The sequence below is a fragment of the Heterodontus francisci genome, chromosome 3 (genome assembly GCF_036365525.1).
Source record: "Heterodontus francisci isolate sHetFra1 chromosome 3, sHetFra1.hap1, whole genome shotgun sequence".
Taxonomy (NCBI): Eukaryota; Metazoa; Chordata; class Chondrichthyes; order Heterodontiformes; family Heterodontidae; genus Heterodontus; species Heterodontus francisci.
In genome coordinates this window covers 179,376,508-179,396,207 of record NC_090373.1, presented here as the reverse complement: position 1 = coordinate 179,396,207, position 19,700 = coordinate 179,376,508, and the positions used below count along the sequence as shown (strand labels likewise).

The following is a 19,700-nucleotide window of genomic DNA, read 5'->3' as shown; positions in this document are numbered from 1 at the left end:
GCTCTGATCTGCCTTCTCTTCCCATTACCCCAACATATCCAATTAAAAATCCCTGTCCATGTCTTCAAATCTCACTGTGCCCCCCCAGCTCCGCACTTCTGCAATTTTCTTTAGCTTTACAATCCCTTCCCTACCCTTCTGTCCTCCAAATGTGGCCTGTTCTGCATTCCACCATTGCTGGTTGTTATGTTTATGCTGGGTTGCTGGATATGGTATGTATGTATATCTGATTTATCTCAGAGCAATGCAGATATCACACTACAGTGCGGTATTGAAGGGAGACATTCACATATTGTGTAAAATGGATGCCGCACAGTTAAATATTTGGTCTCTTACACAGATGCAGACAGTTTTTGCCTTTGATGAAGAGGAAATGGAAATGAGAAACACAATCGTTGAAGGCCTGAAGACAGCTTTGAGGACACAACCAATGAGGTACCATTGGGAGAAAAATCTGTCAATTTTACATTCAGTTCTTCCTGCTTATAGGCTTTGCCAGTGCATTTTTGTCCCATGCTCCTCGATCCCTATGCAGAAACAACTATACTCGCTCTCTGTCAGTCTCCATCAGTACCCCCCTACCCCCCGACCGGCTCCCTCTCGCCCTCCTCACCGTATGAGGAGCTCACTTTGCTGAAGGATGCTAGGAAACAAAGAACTTGATTTAAATACCACCTTTCACATCCTCAGGACATTCCAAAGTTTCTTTACTGCTGATTAATTAGCTTTGAAGTGTAGTTACTGTTCTAATGAAGGAAACGGAGCAGTCCCCATAATTGCTTCCCCATTAGATTGGGAGGTACTCATTAACTGTTCCAAAAAACTACCTTGTTACTCCTCCTTGATGTGTTGTAATTTTTTTGGAATTCTCAGTATCATCTTAATGGCAGGCAATATACTTGGTATCTCTTCAATAGATTTTCCCATGACTTGTTTAACTGTGGTGGCTATTGTAGAGGTTACAGGATGGGAGGGTAACTAGTCTGAACTAGAATCTGGGCCCAAACTAGTCAAAAGCATCAGGTGATAGCCAAAATTCTAATTTTTGCATTCCGCACACCATCAACATTCTATGTTAGCAATCTGTCGAGGTTGTAATTATGCTGAAGTTTTTACTTTCATGTCAATTTGTGCAGGAAAGTCCAAAATCAGCAATACGATAAATGGTTAGATCATCTGATTTAGTGATGTTGGTTGAGGGATGACTATTGGCCAGGACACCGGGGAGAACTCCCCTGCTCTCCTTCAAAACAGTGCCACAGCATCATTTGAAGTGATTGGCATAAGAACAAAAGGGAACATACTTTTACACAGCGAGTTGTTATGGTCTGGAATACACTGCCGGAAAGAATGATGGTAACAGAATCAATAACTTTCAAAAGGGAATTGGATAAATACTTGAAGGGGAGAAGTTTGCAGGGCCATGGGGGAAGAGTAGGGATGTGGGACGAATTAAATGGCTCTTTCAAAGAGCTAGTATATGCAAGATGGGTTGAATAGCCTCCTGTGTTGTAGGATACTACGATTTTAGGCAGGGAATTTCATGATTTTGACTCACCGACAGTGACGGAACCATGATTATGTCCAGGTCCTGAGGGAAATTTGGGAGAGTGATGGTGTTGCTGGTTTGAGATGCACCAGAGCTGGAAAGCAGGTCTGTGCTGGTGGAGAACTGTGAAGGGAAAGTTTAGGGCTGGCGTTGGGGCAGTCTTTCTTTACACAGAAGGCGACAAAGCCATGACATACAGGACTCATTTAAGAAACAGCTGAGAGCTGTACTGGGTAGATGTTGGTGTTCAGGATAGATGAGACCAAATGGGCCTTCACTCCAGTTTGGCTTGTGGTATGTTGGTCTTTCAGTATTGCTACCCATGTTCTGGGGTCTACCGCACAATGGTAGTTGGGCTGAATTCAGAGCATTGGGTAACCTTTAACATACTGGAAGGGTTCCTCAGGTCAGGCTCTGTTTGCATTGACAAATTTGTAAACACGGTCACGCTGTGCCTCCCTTCGGAGGACGGTTCCATCTGTGTTGAGTCGGAGTGCACTGTACTATATGAGAACTTGGACAGATTCCAACGTTGAGCCCAGTACCCAAGCACAGCACTGAGAAGGTGTCATGTTCCCTCTGATGTTAAGTGAAAATGAAAGGCATGAGGAGATTAGCTTTCAGCGTTAAAGCACTTTGCTGCATTTAAGTGAAACCTCACACAGAAATGGAAACAACTTTTTAATACTCATCGCATTCCCCGCTGAACTTAATTGAAAATGAACAAACAAAATACTGCCACTGCCAGTTTAGATAGAAGTAAGGCCCAAACTCTGCCGTGGCTAATTTCACGGGAGAGCCATGGTAACAGGATAACGTTGATTCCACATGGTGTTGTTTTTAATTTTTAATGTTTGAAAGATCCCTGTAGCCGTAGGCCCCGCAGGCAAAACACTTGTGCAGGCTGCAGAAAGTAATGCAGAGGGAGCAGCGAATCAGCTTGTTTATTGCTTCAGCCGCTTCAGAGAGACCAACTCCACTGGCTCAGGATTTATAGGAAAGAACATAGGATCAGGAGTAAGGCCATTTGGCCCCTCAAGCCTATTCCATTTCTCAATTAGTTCATGGTTGATCTGTAACTTAATTTTGCAAAGATTTCTGGAGCCCAGTTTTGAAAATTTAAATTGACCCCCACCCCCCCACCACCCCCACACCCCCAGCCTCAACAACGTTTTTGGGGGGAGAGAATTCTACAACCCTTTGTGTAAACAGATGCTTCCTGACGTCAGCTCTGAATGGCCGACCTCTAATATTAAGGTTATGCCTCCTTGTTCTGGACTGCCCTGCCATAGGAAATAACTTCCCTCTATATACTCTTTCAACTCTTTTAATAATCTTAAGCACGTCAGTTAAAGCATCCATTAATTCTCTGTACTCAAGGGAACACAGTCCACGTAGCATGTCCTCATATTTTAACCCTTTTAGCCCCAGTATCATCCAGTTTACAATTTTGCAAGGCCCTTCCCCTCCTAATGCTCCTCCCAAGGATGGAGTGGTTGCTCTGACACTGTGGATGGTTAGTAAAGAACCCAACATTCTCCTCAAAATTATTACAGTACATATAATGGCCTTTCTGAAAATAAAGATACCTGTTTGTAAAATAGGGCAGCTGGCGCCAGCCTTGACTGGAAAATGGACACATTTCCTGATGGACTAAATCCAACAATCATGTGGAGGTTGCAGATGATGCCTAAGAGGAAGGTCTCTTTTTCCAGAAAGAATTGGCACATGGCCCCTGGATCTATTCAACATCAAAATGCAGCATCTTTCAACAGTAATTTGCATCTATATAGCACCTTTCACAGCCTCAGGACATCCCAAAGTCAATCAAGTACATTTGAGGTGTAGTCACCATTGTAGGATGGATGCAGCAAAGTCCCAGAATTTATCTGTTTCAGTTGGTTGAGTTTTAAATGTAGGCCATTAGCATACTAAGATCTTAAAGGGACATCACTCTTAAAGGCAATCATACAACATCAGGGAGAATCCCCTGCTCTTCAGCGGAATAGTGCCATAGGATCTTTATTGTCCACCTAAGAGGGCAGGTGAGTCCTCAGTTTAACGTATCATCTGAAAAATAGTGCAGCACACACTCATACTGCACAAAAGTGTCAGCCCAGTTTATGTGCTAAATTCTCTGGAGCGGGACTTGAACCCACAACCTTCTGATTCTAGGAAAGAGTGCCATTGAGCCACGATCCCACCATCTACTTACAGAAGATAGGAGAGAGGAAACAGTACAGCCACATCATACTAACCTTGCATGATAATCATTGCACTTGTCCTGTGTATGACAATATCCAAGAGCTGACCTGGACAAAGTTCCCAATGCTCCATTAGCTGACTTTGATACTTTGAAAAAGTAAACTTGCCTTAATGTAGCACCTATCCCATCCTCATGACGTCCCAAAGTGCTTCACAGCCAATGAATTACTTGTTCTTTGAACTGTAGTCACTTGAGTTAGGAAAGCTAACCAGCCAGTTGGTCTGCGGCGAAGTCCCTCAAACAATCACTGAGATAAAGATGATGTTGGCTGAGGGATAAATATTGACCAGGAATTTGGCGGGACACACCCCCCCCCCCCCGTTCTTTTCCGAATACTCACCTGAGAGGGCAGACTCATTTTAACGTCTCATCTGAAACAGGCAGACTGGCTCTTATTTGAAAGGCTGGAGAGTGTAAGATGGACAGCCACTTTTCAGTGACCTCTCTGAGATGGTCCTTTGTGTGGATGTTGGGTGAAGACATTATCAGGATCTGACCTGCTTTCCCTTTAACACCACAAACCTTCCTGTTTGAACAGCTGGCCAACATTCGCGAACTCAGCTGAGACCTTTTTCTTTTCAAAAATATACTTTATTCATAAAATTTGTAAAAGTACATTTCAGAACAGTTCAAATTTGACATTACATAAAGTGCAATACAGATCAGTTCCTCTCTACACAGTACATGAGGTGCCTCTCTACACTTGTCATTACAGGTTATATTTACAATATACATTTACAATTCATGTCAAACATTCTCTGATGCATACAGCCCGCAGGGTTTTACACAGTTTTCAGCCCCTCGCTATACTGTGGCGGGATGGTCTTAGGTGGTGGCCTTTCCCCATTGAGCCTTTGCAACGGCTGCCCCAAGGTTAAGTGTGTCCCTCAGGACATAGTCCTGGACCTTAGAATGTGCCAGTCTGCAACACTCAGTCATCAACAGCTGTTTGCATTGGAAGACCAGTAAATTTCGGGAAGACCAAAGAGTGTCTTTCACCGAGTTGATGGTCCTCCAGCAGCAGTTGATGTTTGTCTTCGTGTGCGTCTCTGGCAACAACCCATAGGGCACTGAGTCTGCAACAGAAACCACGGCGTCTCATTCCAGAAAGAACTGGGCGACAGTCTCTTCCCCACTGCAGCCGCCTCGAGGACAGCGTGCTTTGGCGGTGAGACACTAGGCATGCAGAAAGGCTCTAACAGGGAGGGCCCTTCTCACCATGAGCCAAGCTACATCTTGGTGCTTGATTGAAAGTTCTGGCAATGAGGCATTCTGCCAAATGAGTTTGACAGTCTGCTCAGGGAACCATCCGACAGGATCCACTATCTCCTTTTCCCCCAGGGCCTCAAGGAGGTTACGTACGGGCCACTTCTTGATGGACTTGTGGTCACAGGTGTTTTTGTGGCTTAGACATGAAAATGGGGGCCAGTACCGGTGGAACTGAATTCCAGTGTGAGTCAGCAGAGGCGAGAGAACTGGAAAAGATAGACATCAAGTGCTGGTGCCCAGTATTAGATGTTTCAATCTCTGATATCATAGAATCTTACAGTGCAAAAGGAGGCCATTCAACCCATTGTGACTGTGCTAGCTCTTTGAAAGAGCTATCCAATAAGTTCCACTTCCCCAGCCCTGCTCAATCTTTTTCCCTCCTTCAATTATAGATATTCCATTCTCTTTTGAAAATAACTACTGTATCTGCCAATGGAAGCAGTTTCTTTTTATTTATTCTGTCAAAAGCTTTCATAATTTTGAACACCTCTATTAGTTCTCCTCATATCCTTCTCGACTCTGAGGGAGAACAATCTCGGCTTCTCCAGTCTCTCCACATATAACTGAAGTCCCTCATCCCTCGTATCGAATAAATCATTAGCTGATGGCAGTAAGATGACCCTGCTGTAAGTGTGCTTCATTAGAGCTGCCAAGTTCATGTGCCATCTGCATGTGTTGCTGCCACTAAACCGCTCTCTGCTTTTCTTGGCAGCCTTTGCAAAAGCCTCCTGCCAGGCTTGTTGGTATAGTTCTGATGATAATCCCCTGCCCCTCAAGACTGTTGCTAGATTACATAACCTATGTGCAGCCGATTAGTGCTGCGTTATTGACTGCTGACATTGGAGACCGAAAGGAGTCGGAGAGTTAACTGGCCACCTGTGGTAAAGTCTAATGGAGTTTTGTCATGGTCACAGCACTTTAATTAGGTGACAATCTCCATTCAAGAATTCTTCATAAAGGGACAGGGCTTCCAAATCCAAGTGTGTTTTTTCCAATCTACTAATTATGTCCTAATTTAGATTTGTTTTTGGGTGTGTAACAACTTGAGGGAAACTTGGATAAGGGCCACAAGCCAGATTAATTTTTCACACAGTCCAAAATTATTTATTACACTTTTGGATATATTCTTCAATGTGGCAGAATTCTGAAACGTTTTCTTAAAAATTAATTTTATCCTCGTTATCATCTCTGCTGCCTTCCCATCAAACGCATCGTTATTGGCCAAGAGTGTGTGATCTGTTCCCAGGCTGCTGCCAATGCTGTTCATTGTGTCACATTAGTAGGTGTGTGAGATTAACCGAGGCACTGGAGCAACTCGATTTCTGATTCTTCCTTTCTTCCTGTGGTAAAGTGCCAGGACTCCTCCCAGGACCCGGCCTCCTCCCAGGACCCGGCCTCCTCCCAGGACCCGGCCTCCTCCCATCGCCCAGGCCTCCTCCCATCGCCCAGGCCTCTTCCCATCGCCCAGGCCTCCTCCCATCGCCCAGGCCTCCTCCCATCGCCCAGTCCTCCTCCCATCAGCCAGGCCTCCTCCCATCACCCAGGCCTCCTCCCATCACCCAGGCCTCCTCCCATCACCAGGCCTCCTCCCACCACCCAATCCTCCTCTCATCACCCAGGCCTCCTTCCACCACCCAGTCCTCCTCCCACCACCCAGGTCTCCTCCCATCACCCAGGTCTCCCATCAGTCAGGTCCCCTCCCACCACCCAGTCCTCCTCCCATTGCCCAGTCCTCCTCATCTCCCAGTCCTCCTCCCACCGCCCAATCCTCCTCCCATCACCCAGACCTCCTCCCATCACCCAGACTCCTCCCACCACCCAGTCCTCCTCCTCATCACCCAGTCCTCCTACCACCCAGTCCTCCTCCCACCACCCAGTCCTCCTCCCACCACCCAGTCCTCCTCCCATCACCCAGACTCCTCCCACCACCCAGTCCTCCTCCCACCACCCAGTCCTCCTCCCACCACCCAGTCCTCCTCCCATCACCCAGTCCTCCTCCCACCACCCAGTCCTCCTCCCACCACCCAGTCCTCCTCCTCATCACCAGGCCTCTCTCATCATTATGCCTCTACTTGTTCCTAAGTCACCACTCGTCACCAGGCTATGAACAAAGAGCAAGCAGAGTTGGAGTGATCATACAGCTCTTTCAAAGAGCCTGCCAAGTCACGATTGGTAGAATAACCATCATTATGCTACAATTTCTTTGAGCATCCAAACATCCCATAATGCGTGACACGAGGAAACCATTTTCAAATTGAACTGAGTTTTGTTATTTCGATAAACGTAGCCATTATGCCTATCACCAGGCCTCCACTCATCACCTGGGAAAGACGTGAACACCCTGTTGACCTGTTTCTGATTGAGGCAGGAATGTTGGCCGGGACTTCCTCTTGTTTTCTGTTAACATTTGCATGTACAGATAGGTTGATCTAAAGCAAAGCACCTCTGAAAATGTAGCAATTCCTTGGCACCGCATTGAAATGTGTGCCTAGATTATGTAAGTTCTGGAGTAAAACTCAAACTCCCAGCAGAGCAAGGCATTCAAACAGTTTTTATGTGGGGTATGGAGGATATCCGCATTGTGGTCAGGAGCCTGGTGGAAATGCAGTTGAATTGTGCTTTTGAAGGTCAGCTAGGACCACTAATGCATAGATTATTTCTATAAATATAACCTTTTTTGGACCCCATTATAGTTTGACATTTCCTGCTAACTCACTGCTGTTTTTCTGGACTCCACTTGCTGCTCCCATTGGAGCCCGCAGAGCTGACAGCATTGGTTGACCACTGGGAAGGAGGGGGGAAGGGGCCTTAATCCCCACTCCTCCTCCCGTGACGCAGGGCATTGCTTCACTGCCCTGCACTTTCAGGATTGAGGTGACTCCTATAAGCTGGTGGTCAGTTGTTTGATGCAAGTATTACCTGTGACAGACCATCTGAACCACTACCCCTTAGAATGACAAAGGCCACAGGTGCATAGGAACACTGCCACCTCCAAGTTCCCCCCCCAATTACACACCGTTTCCATCGCCTTCATTGTCGTTGGATCAAAGTCCTGCAGTGGACTAAGTGGGAGCACCTTCACCACATGAACTGCAGCGGTTCAAAAGAAGGCCCACCACCAGCTTCCTTAGGGAAATTAGGAATGGGCAATAAATGCCGGCCTTGCCAGTGACACCTGCATCTAGAGGACAAATTTTTACAAAGGTGGAATCAAAAGCTAGTCTAATGTTGGCCATGAAACCATTGCCGATTGTTGTAAAAGACCCACCTGGTTCACTCATGTTCTTTAGGGAAGCAAATCTACTGTCCTTACCTGGTCTGGCTTACATGTGACTCCAGACCCACAGCAATGTGGTTGACTCTTACATGTCCTTTGAAATGGCCGAGCAAGCCACTCAGTTGTATCAAACCACTGCAAAGCCAATAGCACTTCAAGAATGCGGCTCACCACCACCTTCTCAAGGGCAGTTAGGGATGGGCAATAAATGCTGGCCTGGCCAGTGACGCCCAAATCCCATGAATGAATAAAAAAAAACTGTATAAAACACTGGTTAGGCCACAGCTGCAGTATTACAAACAATTCTGGTCATCACATTACAGAAAGGACATAATTGCTCTGGAGAGAGTACAGAGGAGATTTACAAGAATGTTCTCAGGGTAAGAAAATTGTAGCTATGAGGAAAGATTGTATAGGCTAGGGTTATTAACCTTAGAACAGAGGGGGCTGAGGGGTGACTTAATTGAGGTGTACAAAATTATAAGGGGCCTAGATAGAGTATACAGAAAGGACCTGTTTTCCCTAGAAGTGAGGTCAATTACCTGTGGGCACAGATTTAAGGTGATTGGCAGAAGGATTAGAGGGGACATGAGGAAAACCTTTTTCACCCAGAGGGTAGTGGGTGTCTGGAATTCACTGCCCGGATTGATGGTGGAGGCTGAAACCCTCAACTCATTTAAAAGGTACCTGGGCATGCACCTGAAGTGCTGTAACTGGCAAGGCTACGGACCAGGTGCCGGAAGGTGGGATGAGATTGGGCGGCTAGTTTTTCAGCCAGCACACACGATGGGCTGAATTGCCTCTTTCGATGCCGTAACATTTCTCTGGTTCTACCCTGCCTTGGCTAAGCCAAGCTTCCATCAGAGGGGGTCCCAGGCCTTGATGCTCCCTTGCTGACCTTATTGCTGTTCAGCTGAGTTCAGCAAAACACAATGCATCTGGACACGGTCCCCTGCCTTCTGATTAAAGAAAGGAATTAATGTGGAGTCTGAGGCACATTAATCAGAATAAAATTAATTCGGATACATGGCAGTGTGGAATTCGAGGCCTGTGATCGGCATATCGATGAAATGTAACAGTTATGAGGAAACCTATGGCACCAAGCACCAAGCTCTGCCCTTTGAGACGACGGGATAGTTTGTGACAATGTGCAATGGTAATGGTGAATCAGAAACCCCTTCAAAATCTCTCCCCATTTTTATTTCCATTGCAGTCAACAGATATTTGCTGGTGATCTTTTGTTTCTCATGCCCTTTACTTTTATTGTATTTTTCACCCTCAAACTATTTTCCTTCACTCCCCATAATCTCTTTATACCTATTCTGTTCCACCTCTAAATTAGTTTTATTTTTCCCTCCCCGCATCACTAGACATGTTCTTTCATTCCAGAAAGTCCTCTTTTCCGAAAGATTTATTCTCAAAATGCCCAATAATCCACAGATAGGAATCTGTGCTTTTGCTTCTGAGTTTATTTTCCCTTCGGACTTTTTTAGCTCTCTCTTTTCTGATCTGCAGATACTGACCTCTTAACACAAGGCAGTTTGCAGGGAAAGTGGCTGAGATGCAAGCTGTGATAAAGCATTAAATCACGTAGAAAGCCACATAGCCTCGGAACCTTTGCTTGTATGATAAAACCCATTTGCACTTATTGTACCTCTAAGAAACCTCTCTCAAACCTACATTCAGGTGCAGTCATTGTTGTTCTGACAGTGAATGTGGAAATCAATGTTGGCACAGAAAGATCCCATAACCAACAATGACTTACCGGGAATGGTAGTATAGTGGTAATATTACTGGATAGTCCCAAGCTAATGCTCTGGAGACCTGAATTCAAATCCCACCACAGCAGCTAGGGAATTTAAATTCAATTAATTAATAAATCTGGAATTTAAAAAAAGCTAGTACCAGTATTGATGATCATGAAACCTACCAGAATGTCGTAAAAACCCATTTGGTTCACTAATGCCCTTCAAGGGAGGAAATCTGCTGTCCTGACCCAGTATGGCCAACATGCGCCTCCAGACCCACAGCAATGTGGTTGACTCTTAACTGCCCTCACAAATAGCCCAGCAAGCTCAGTTGTGTCAAACCAATACAGAAAAGTTCAATAAAGATAAAACCAGACGGATCAGCCTAGGCATTGGAAACAATAAAGGCACACCCTGCCCAGTCGACCCTGCAAAGTCCTCCTCATGATCATCTGGGGACTAGTACCAAAATTGGGAGAGCTGTCCGACAGACTAGTCAAGCAAGAGCCTGACATAATCATACTCACTGAATCATACCTTACAGCCAATGGCCCAGACACCACCATCACCATACAAAAGCAAAATACAGCAGATGCTGGAAAGCTGAAACAAAAACAGAAAATACTGGAAATACTCAGCAGGTCAGGGAGCATCTGTGGTGAGAGAAATAGTATAGACATTTCAGGTTGATGCCCCTTCATCTGACCTGCTGAATATTTCCAACATTTTCTGTTTTTTATTTCTCCTTCACCATCCCTGGATATGTCCTGTCCCACTGGCAGCACAGACTCGCCAGAGGTGGCGGCACAGTGGTTTACAGTCAGGAGGAAGTTGCCCTGGGAGTCCTCAACATTGACTCCGGACCCCATGATGTCTCATGGCATCAGATCAACCTCCTGCTGATTTCCACCTATCGCCCTCCCTCAGCTGAGGTATCAGTACTCCTCCATGTTGAACACCACTTGAAAGATGCACTGAGGGTAGCAAAGGGGGATTTCCATCACCAAGAGTGGCTCGGTTGAACCACTACTAACCGAGCTCGCTGTGTCCTGAAGGATATATATGCGAGACTGGGTCTGCGGCAGGTGGTGAGGGAACCAACAAGAGGGAAAAACATACTTGACCTCATCCTCACCAATCTACCTGTCGCAGATGCATCTATCCATGACAGTATTGGTAGGAGTGACCATCGCAAGTCCCTGTGGATATGAAGTCCCATCTTCACATGAGGATACGCTCCATCGCATTGTGTGGGACTACCACCATGCTAAATGGGGTAGATTCAGAAGAGATAAAGCAGCTCAAAACTGGGTACCTTTGAGGCACTGTGGGTCATCATCAGCAGCAGAATTGCATTCAACCACATTCTGTAACCTCATGGCCTTTCATTACCATCAAGCCAGGGGATCAACCCTGTTTTAAGGTGGACTGTAGAAGAGCATGCTAGGAGAAGCACTAGGCATACCTAAAAATGAGGTCCCAATCTGATGAAGATATAACACAGGATTACCAATGTGCTAAGCATGGGAAGTAGCATGCGATAGACAGAAATAAGTGAGCCTACAACTAACGGATCAGATCAAAGTTCTGCAGTCCTACCACATCCAGTCATGAATATTATAGAACATTACAGCGCAGTACAGGCCCTTCGGCCCTCGATGTTGCGCCGACCTGTGAAACCATCTGACCTACACTATTCCATTTTCATCCATATGTCTATCCAATGACCACTTAAATGCCCTTAAAGTTGGCGAGTCCACGACTGTTGCAGGCAGGGCGTTCCACGCCCCTACTACTTTCTGAGTAAAGAAACTACCTCTAACATCTGTCCTATATCTATCACCCCTCAACTTAAAGCTATGTCCCCTCGTGTTTGTCATCACCATCCGGGCAAATAGATTCTCACTATCCACCCTATCTAACCCTCTGATTATCTTATATGTCTCTATTAAGTCACCTCTCCTCCTCCTTCTCTCTAACGAAAACAACCTCAAGTCCCTCAGCCTTTCCTCGTAAGACCTTCCCTCCATACCAGGCAACATCCTAGTAAATCTCCTCTGCACCCTTTCCAAAGCTTTCACATCCTTCCTATAATGCGGTGACCAGAACTGCACGCAATACTCCAGGTGCGGCCGCACCAGAGTTTTGTACAGCTGCAGCATGACCTCGTGGCTCCGAAACTCGATCCCCCTACTAATAAAAGCGAACACACCATATGCCTTCTTAACAGCCCTATTAACCTGGGTGGCAACTTTCAGGGATTTATGTACCTGGACACCAAGATCTCTCTGCTCATCGACACTACCAAGAATCTTCCCATTAGCCCAGTACTCTGCATTCCTGTTACTCCTTCCAAAGTGAATCACCTCACACTTTTCTGCATTAAACTCCATTTGCCATCTCTCAGCCCAGCTCTGCAGCCTATCTATGTCCCTCTGTAACCTACAACATCCTTCGGCACTATCCACAACTCCACCGACCTTCGTGTCATCCGCAAATTTACTAACCCACCCTTCTACACCCTCATCCAGGTCATTTATAAAAATGACAAACAGCAGTGGCCCCAAAACAGATCCTTGCGGTACACCACTAGTAACTAAACTCCAGGATGAACATTTGCCATCAACCACCACCCTCTGTCTTCTTTCAGCTAGCCAATTTCTGATCCAAAGCTCTAAATCACCTTCAATCCCATACTTTCGTATTTTCTGCAATAGCCTACCGTGGGGAACCTTATCAAATGCCTTACTGAAATCCATATACACCACATCCACGGCTTTACCCTCATCCACCTGTTTGGTCACCTTCTCGAAAAACTCAATAAGGTTTGTGAGGCACGACCTACCCTTCACAAAACCGTGCTGACTATCGCTAATGAACTTATTATTTTCAAGATGATTATAAATCCTGTCTCTTATAACCTTTTCCAACATTTTACCCACAACCGAAGTAAGGCTCACAGGTCTATAATTACCAGGGCTGTCTCTACTCCCCTTCTTGAACAAAATGGCAATATTTGCTATCCTCCAGTCTTCTGGCACTATTCCTGTCGACAATGACGACATAAAGATCAAGGACAAAGGCTCTGCAATCTCCTCCTTGGCTTCCCAGAGAATCCTAGGATAAATCCCATCTGGCCCAGGGGACTTATCTATTTTCACACTTTCCAAAATTGCTAACACCTCCTCCTTGTGAACCTCAATCCCATCTAGCCTAGTAGTCTGTATCTCAGTATTCTCCTCGACAACATTTTCTTTCTCTACTGAAAATACTGACGAAAAATATTCATTTAACACTTCCCCTATCTCCTCTGATTCCACACACAACTTCCCACTACTATCCTTGATTGGCCCTAATCTAACTCTAGTCATTCTTTTATTCCTGATAAACCTAAAGAAAGCCTTAGGGTTTTCCTTGATCCTATCCGCCAATGACTTCTCGTGTCCTCTCCTCGCTCTTCTTAGCTCTCCCTTTAGATCTTTCCTGGCTAGCTTGTAACTCTCAAGCGCCCTAACTGAGCCTTCACGTCTCATCCTAACATAAGCCTTCTTCTTCCTCTTGACAAGCGCTTCAACTTCTTTAGTAAACCACGGCTCCCTCGCTCAACAACTTCCTCCCTGCCTGACAGGTACATACTTATCAAGGACACGCAGTAGCTGCTCCTTGAATAAGCTCCACATTTCTATTGTGCCCATCCCCTGCAGTTTCCTTCCCCATCCTACGCATCCTAAATCTTGCCTAATCGCATCATAATTTACTTGCCCCCAGCTATAATTCTTGCCCTGCGGTATATACCTGTCCCTGCCCATTGCTAAGGTAAACCTAACCGAATTGTGATCACTATCACCAAAGTGTTCACCTACATCTAAATCTAACACCTGGCCGGGTTCATTACCCAGTACCAAATCCAATGTGGCATCGCCCCTGGTTGGCATGTCTACATACTGTGTCAGAAAACCCTCCTGCACACACTGGACAAAAACTGACCCATGTAAAGTACTCGAACTATCGTATTTCCAGTCAATATTTGGAAAGTTAAAGTCCCCCATAACAACTACCCTGTTACTCTCGCTCCTGTCGAGAATCATCTTTGCTATCCTTTCCGCTACATCTCTGGAACTATTCGGAGGTCTATAGAAAACTCCCAACAGGGTGACCTCTCCTCTCCTGTTTCTAACCTCGGCCCATACTACAAGTCCTCAAACGTCCTTTCTGCCGCTGTAATACCCTCCTTGATTAACAAAGCCACACCCCCCCCTCTTTTACCATCTTCTCTGTTCTTACTGAAACATCTAAATCCCGGAACCTGCAACATCCATTCCTGTCCCTGCTCTACCCCTGTCTCCGAAATGGCCACAACATCGAGATCCCAGGTACCAACCCACGCTGCAAGCTCACCCACCTTATTCCGGATGCTCCTGGCGTTGAAGTAGACACACTTTAAACCAAGTTCTTGCTTGCCAGTGCCCTCTTGCGTCCTTGTAACCTTATCCCTGACCTCACTACTCTCAACATCCTGTACACTGGAACTACAATTTAGGTTCCCATTCCCCTGCTGAATTAGTTTAAATCCCCCCGAAGAGCAGTAGCAAATCTCCCCCCCAGTATATTGGTACCCCTCTGGTTCAGGTGAAGACCATCCTGTTTGTAGAGGTCCCACCTACCCCAGACAATTGAACAACTAACCAGAGGAAGAGGCTCCATAAACATCTCCATCCTCAATAATGGCAGAGGCCAGCACATCAGTGTAAAAGACAACATTTACAGCCGTCTTCAGCCAAGAAACGCTGAGTGGATGATCCATCTCAGCCTCCTCCTGAGGTCCTGGCATCACAGATTCCAGTCTTCAGCCAATTTGACTAACTCCACATGATATCTGGGCTGTTGGGGTTCACTCACCACTGATTCTGCCTTTCTTAGTGAATGCATATTTGTGTCAAGCAGACTGCGGCCATAAAGTGAGCACAACAGTGCAGGAAAATTCTGTTGGGAATGGCAAGCAATCATCACAAGTGCAGATTTCCCGACATCCACCAGCTTCACTTCCCGTTCTTCCAAAATATCCAGGAATGCAGGATATTTACTGGCCTCTTTATACCATGTCCAAAGCAAACCGATTTGCCAGTGTGGAATTACAGTTGAAAAGGTCAAGACCTCACAAGGTTGAAGTCGCTCTCGCTTAACTCTAGTTTTGGTGCTTTTGAATCAACCCTTGGGGACCGCATACCAAACAACGGCATAAGTTAACAGCACTATCGGTCTGTGCTGCTGATGTCTAAGAATGAATGCTATAAACGAGAGAAAGATTTTGTCTCTAACATTATGTTTAAGCAGAGATAAATGTTAAATCTTGGACATCCCCCCACTTCCTTCACCCAACCATTGGCAACTGTGCTTTTAGCTGTCTGGGAGCTGTCTCTGGAATTTCCTCCCTAAACCTCTCCACCTTTCTTCCTTTGAGATGCTCTTTAAAGTGCAGCTGTTTGACCAAGCTTTTAGTCATTTGTCCTAATATCTCCATCTTTGCCTGATTATGCTCCTGTGATTGCCTTGGGAGTTTTTACTAGTTTAAAGTATTAGTGTAAGTTGTCGTTATCTCAGCTCTAAGTTTGAACGTGCTGCTCTTGTCTGTATGCTTGTGACTGCACCCTACCCCACACACAACTTATCCCTCTAAGCCTTCTGTACCACTTCTGAAGGAGATTGGCCAGGGTGCTTACCTACCTGAAGTTCTCTGCCCATGCTGCTTTTGATTCACTGGCTCAGAAACGCGTGAGACTGACCGCACGCCACCCTACCCTTGACCCTTTCATGTAGCTCCATTATCTATAGCCTCTCGTATGTATCTGCACCATATTTGCCAGAGTGACCCTGCATTGTAGCATCATGATCCTGTATCATCATCTGGTGTCTATCGTTGGCTTAAAATCTCCTATGCCTCCCGAGAACTGAACATGTTTCATCACTCTCCTGTACAGTCTGCAGATTCAGCCACCACCCACCCACTTTCTCCCTGAGAGGATCAATTTATAGTGGCCACTATTTTCTACCACTGATGCTGATGCCTATTTGCGCCTGAAGGCAATCTCTCTGTGGCCATTCCTTGAACACTCCATGTCTACTGTGGCTGTTCTTTCCATTCATGTCAACCCAGCATTATTTCAGTGTCGGCTTGCTGCCTGATGCCCATTACTCTGAGATTGTTGCTGTCTGCTTTTAGCAGATTGCCAAGAATTTCCTCAGGGCGGGGGTGTGTCCCAGTTGGCCGTTGTAATCCCAGATACACAGTGTAAACAGGGTTTCCGCTGCCTTTCCAACAAAGCTGCAGCAGCCGATCAGGAAACTCCACTGAGGGAATTCCCAGTGATGATGCAAGCAGAACGCACGGATGGTGTGCAGAGATAGCTAGACAGAAACACTATCCCTCCTGCTGATGAACGAAGAAAAGTTGAGATGAAGCAATTCATTAAAGAGAGTGACTTTATTTTAATGATATTTTTGAATACCAGTGCGGGCCTCACACTGGTGCTGTGCCAACTCTGAGTACTGAATATGAAAAATCAGGTTATTCATTGGAATAACAGTTCAGATTTTTCTCTTATTTAAAAAAAAATTGTTTCATTGTTTTCTTCAGTTAACCTTCTCACATCTGGTTGCCACACATCTGTTACTGTCAGCGGTCTCCCTACTTTCATGCCTCTGGCATTTCCTCCAGTACCTGGTCAATGGGGCTTCTATGGGGAACAGTCTGGGAAAGGCGACTTTATCCCATATCTTTGCTAATTCTCCTTCCTTTTTCCCTATCTGGGAGATGTGATGTGGCAGGTTTGTGTCATGTGTGGATTTGTGTGCGAGACCTGGAGTGCTATGGTTCCATGTGTTGGGACTCTAGTGCTGGTTTTTATTTGAATGAATTGGAGTTAAGCAAGTGCTGTTGAACTGCGAAAAGAGACATCTGAGAGAGTACTTGTTAGAAGTCTATAAGATAAAACACAGTTCAGGGCAGATAAAGCTCCTATTATTTCAGGAACATGAGAGCAGTGGGGCAAAGGGGTAAAGATTAAACACCTCTAGGACAGTTCCAAAGACACAGGGGTAATCAGCCACTGGAATGGATTACCAGGAAGGTTGGTTGAGTCCAAGATACTGGACTCATTTCAGAAACAACTAGATGCTGTAAAATGAGTAAATGGGCTGAAGGGCCTTCATTGTCCAAACCCAGCTTATGATCTCAGAAAGATGGAGGGTCACCATATTGTGTGATGCTGCTTCGCACAATGCAGGTTCAGCTATCTGCTCTGTTGAGTTAGTTAGGATGGGTGGAGTTGGGGGTGGGGAGATTACAATTGGACTTGGTGTCTGAGAGCTCGGGAGGGGAAAGAATCAGCCAGGGTTCCTCTCCTTATTGCTGAAAAGTGTGTGTAGCTGGAAGCCAGGGAAGGACAATATAGAGATGGACTCTGTTATTTCCCAGATTCAGTTGACTGCCATTTCTCAATGGTGTGGTTTGTGCCTGAAGAAGGACCTCTTGCACTGGTGAGACTGCAGCCCAGTGGGAGAGGAGGGAAGAAAATGGGGCAAAGGCAGTGGCGGAAGGGGGTGTGGGGGTACAAGGAAAACAGGACAGGCTTTCCATGCATCAACAATGTGGTAACTTTGTGATGCTTGGACCCACAGGTTTGTGATGCGATTCATCGAACTGGACGGGCTTACGTGCCTGTTAAACTTTCTCCGAAGCATGGACTATGACACATCAGAGAGCCGTATTCACACATCCGTTATAGGATGCATCAAGGCTCTGATGAACAATTCCCAGGGCCGAGCCCACGTGCTGGCTCACCCGGAGAGCATCAACATAATTTCCCACAGTCTCAGGACGGAGAACATGAAGACCAAGATCGCAGTGCTGGAGATTTTGGGCGCAGTTTGTCTGGTACCTGGAGGCCACAAGAAAGTACTGCAAGCAATGTTGCACTACCAGATTTATGCAGCAGAGAGGACTCGCTTCCAGGTAGGACAGGTCTTCCTCTGAAAGAATAAGTGTGCCACATTCAACCAACTGCATGTCTTTGGGTTCAGTTCACCCAGGTTTTAAAGGTACTCCTTTTGGAGGTGGTGTGTATTTTTCGGGTTGGGCTAAAGCAGAGCAAACATACAAATGCTCACCCGCAAACACAAACAGAATACATGCAAATGCACATGTGTGATTAACAGCTAACAGATTACATTTTGCTTGAAGGTCTTGGACACCTGTAAATAAATGCAGGGCTGGAAGCTAATTTATTTTAATTTTATTTAGAGATACGGCACTGAAACAGGCCCTTCGGCCCACCGCGTCTGTGCCGACCAAGAACCACCCATTTATACTAACCCTACAGTAATCCCATATTCCCTACCACCTACCTACACTAGGGGCAATTTATAATGGCCAATTTACCGACCACCTGCAAGTCTTTGGCTGTGGGAGAAAATCGGAGCACCCAGTGAAAACCCACGCGGTCACAGGGAGAACTTGCAAACTCCGCACAGGCAGTACCTAGAATTGAACCCGGGTCCCTGGAGCTGTGAGGCTGTGGTGCTAACTACTGCACCACTGTACCGCCCTAATTGAGAGCTTCAGATGGCATATATACAGAAAGTGGATCCTTGTAGTTAATTACAGCTTGGAATCTAATTGAGGAGTTTGGAATGGATTATATATAGAATAATAGATACCCGGGAGCGATTACAGACTGGAATTTAATCGAGGGGTTCAGGTGGTTTATATATAGATGGACTGTACAGTCCTGTAATCTGGAATATGATTGGGTGTGCCATGTTTATGCTTTTGTTCCTGTGGTTGTATCCCTGACCCTCATGGTGATTCTTTGGGCTCCTTCAAGCAGTCAATGGAAATAGAAATCGGGTGGGATGTAACAAGAGTGATCAACTTGCTACTACCCGTTTTACACTATCACACAAAGTGAAGATCTATCCCAATGTCTCCAGTTGCACTATCTGCAGTTACAGTTACAGTTGCAGTTAGCCCAATGACAATGCTCTGCTGCCTTGCTTAAATTACTGGTCCTAACTGATGAGTCCAGACAGTGGGAGTAATTTTAACTTTTTGCGATATTTTAAGTGGGTCGTTATCAGATCATTATACACCAGCAATGAAAATTCGGACAGGTGTACAACCAACCTGATATTGCCCTGTTTACACTATTGTGAAAAGGTAAAATGACTCCTAAAGAATGTTGGCAGGATATTTGACTGAATGGGGCATCACAGCCATGCCAAGTCTGATCCTCATACATGCATTTCCCAGCAAGGATTGTTGAATTGAATTTGTGTAACATTTGCCTCTCTTCCTCTCCTTAACCTGTGTGTCAGTTGCACTGATGCCAATGATCGCATGGCTCAGATAAGAGGTCTGGAAACCTCGGCCTGTCCTTATCCTGGGACCTTGCATGAACCATAGGTACTAAAGCATACACATACACACAGGGATAGTTTTTGATTTCTATGTAAATCAGAATTGGGAGATTTTCAAATCTACCCCACACAGAGCTGGATTTGTATAACATGGCGGGCAAAACATGAACTCTGTGA

The 19,700-nt window shown here is 45.7% G+C and overlaps 1 protein-coding gene across 6 annotated transcripts in view; it reads left to right on the top strand.

Annotated features, from left to right (window-relative positions):
• Window positions 1–19,700, top strand: part of daam2 (dishevelled associated activator of morphogenesis 2) — a 391,719-nt gene that overhangs the window by 214,451 nt on the left and 157,568 nt on the right. For all 6 annotated transcript variants that reach the window (XM_068027781.1, XM_068027780.1, XM_068027792.1 and 3 more), the window contains 2 exons: window positions 341–435; window positions 17,787–18,120. In XM_068027781.1, the coding sequence (XP_067883882.1) occupies window positions 341–435; window positions 17,787–18,120 (429 nt within the window). The remainder of the gene's footprint in view (window positions 1–340; window positions 436–17,786; window positions 18,121–19,700) is intronic.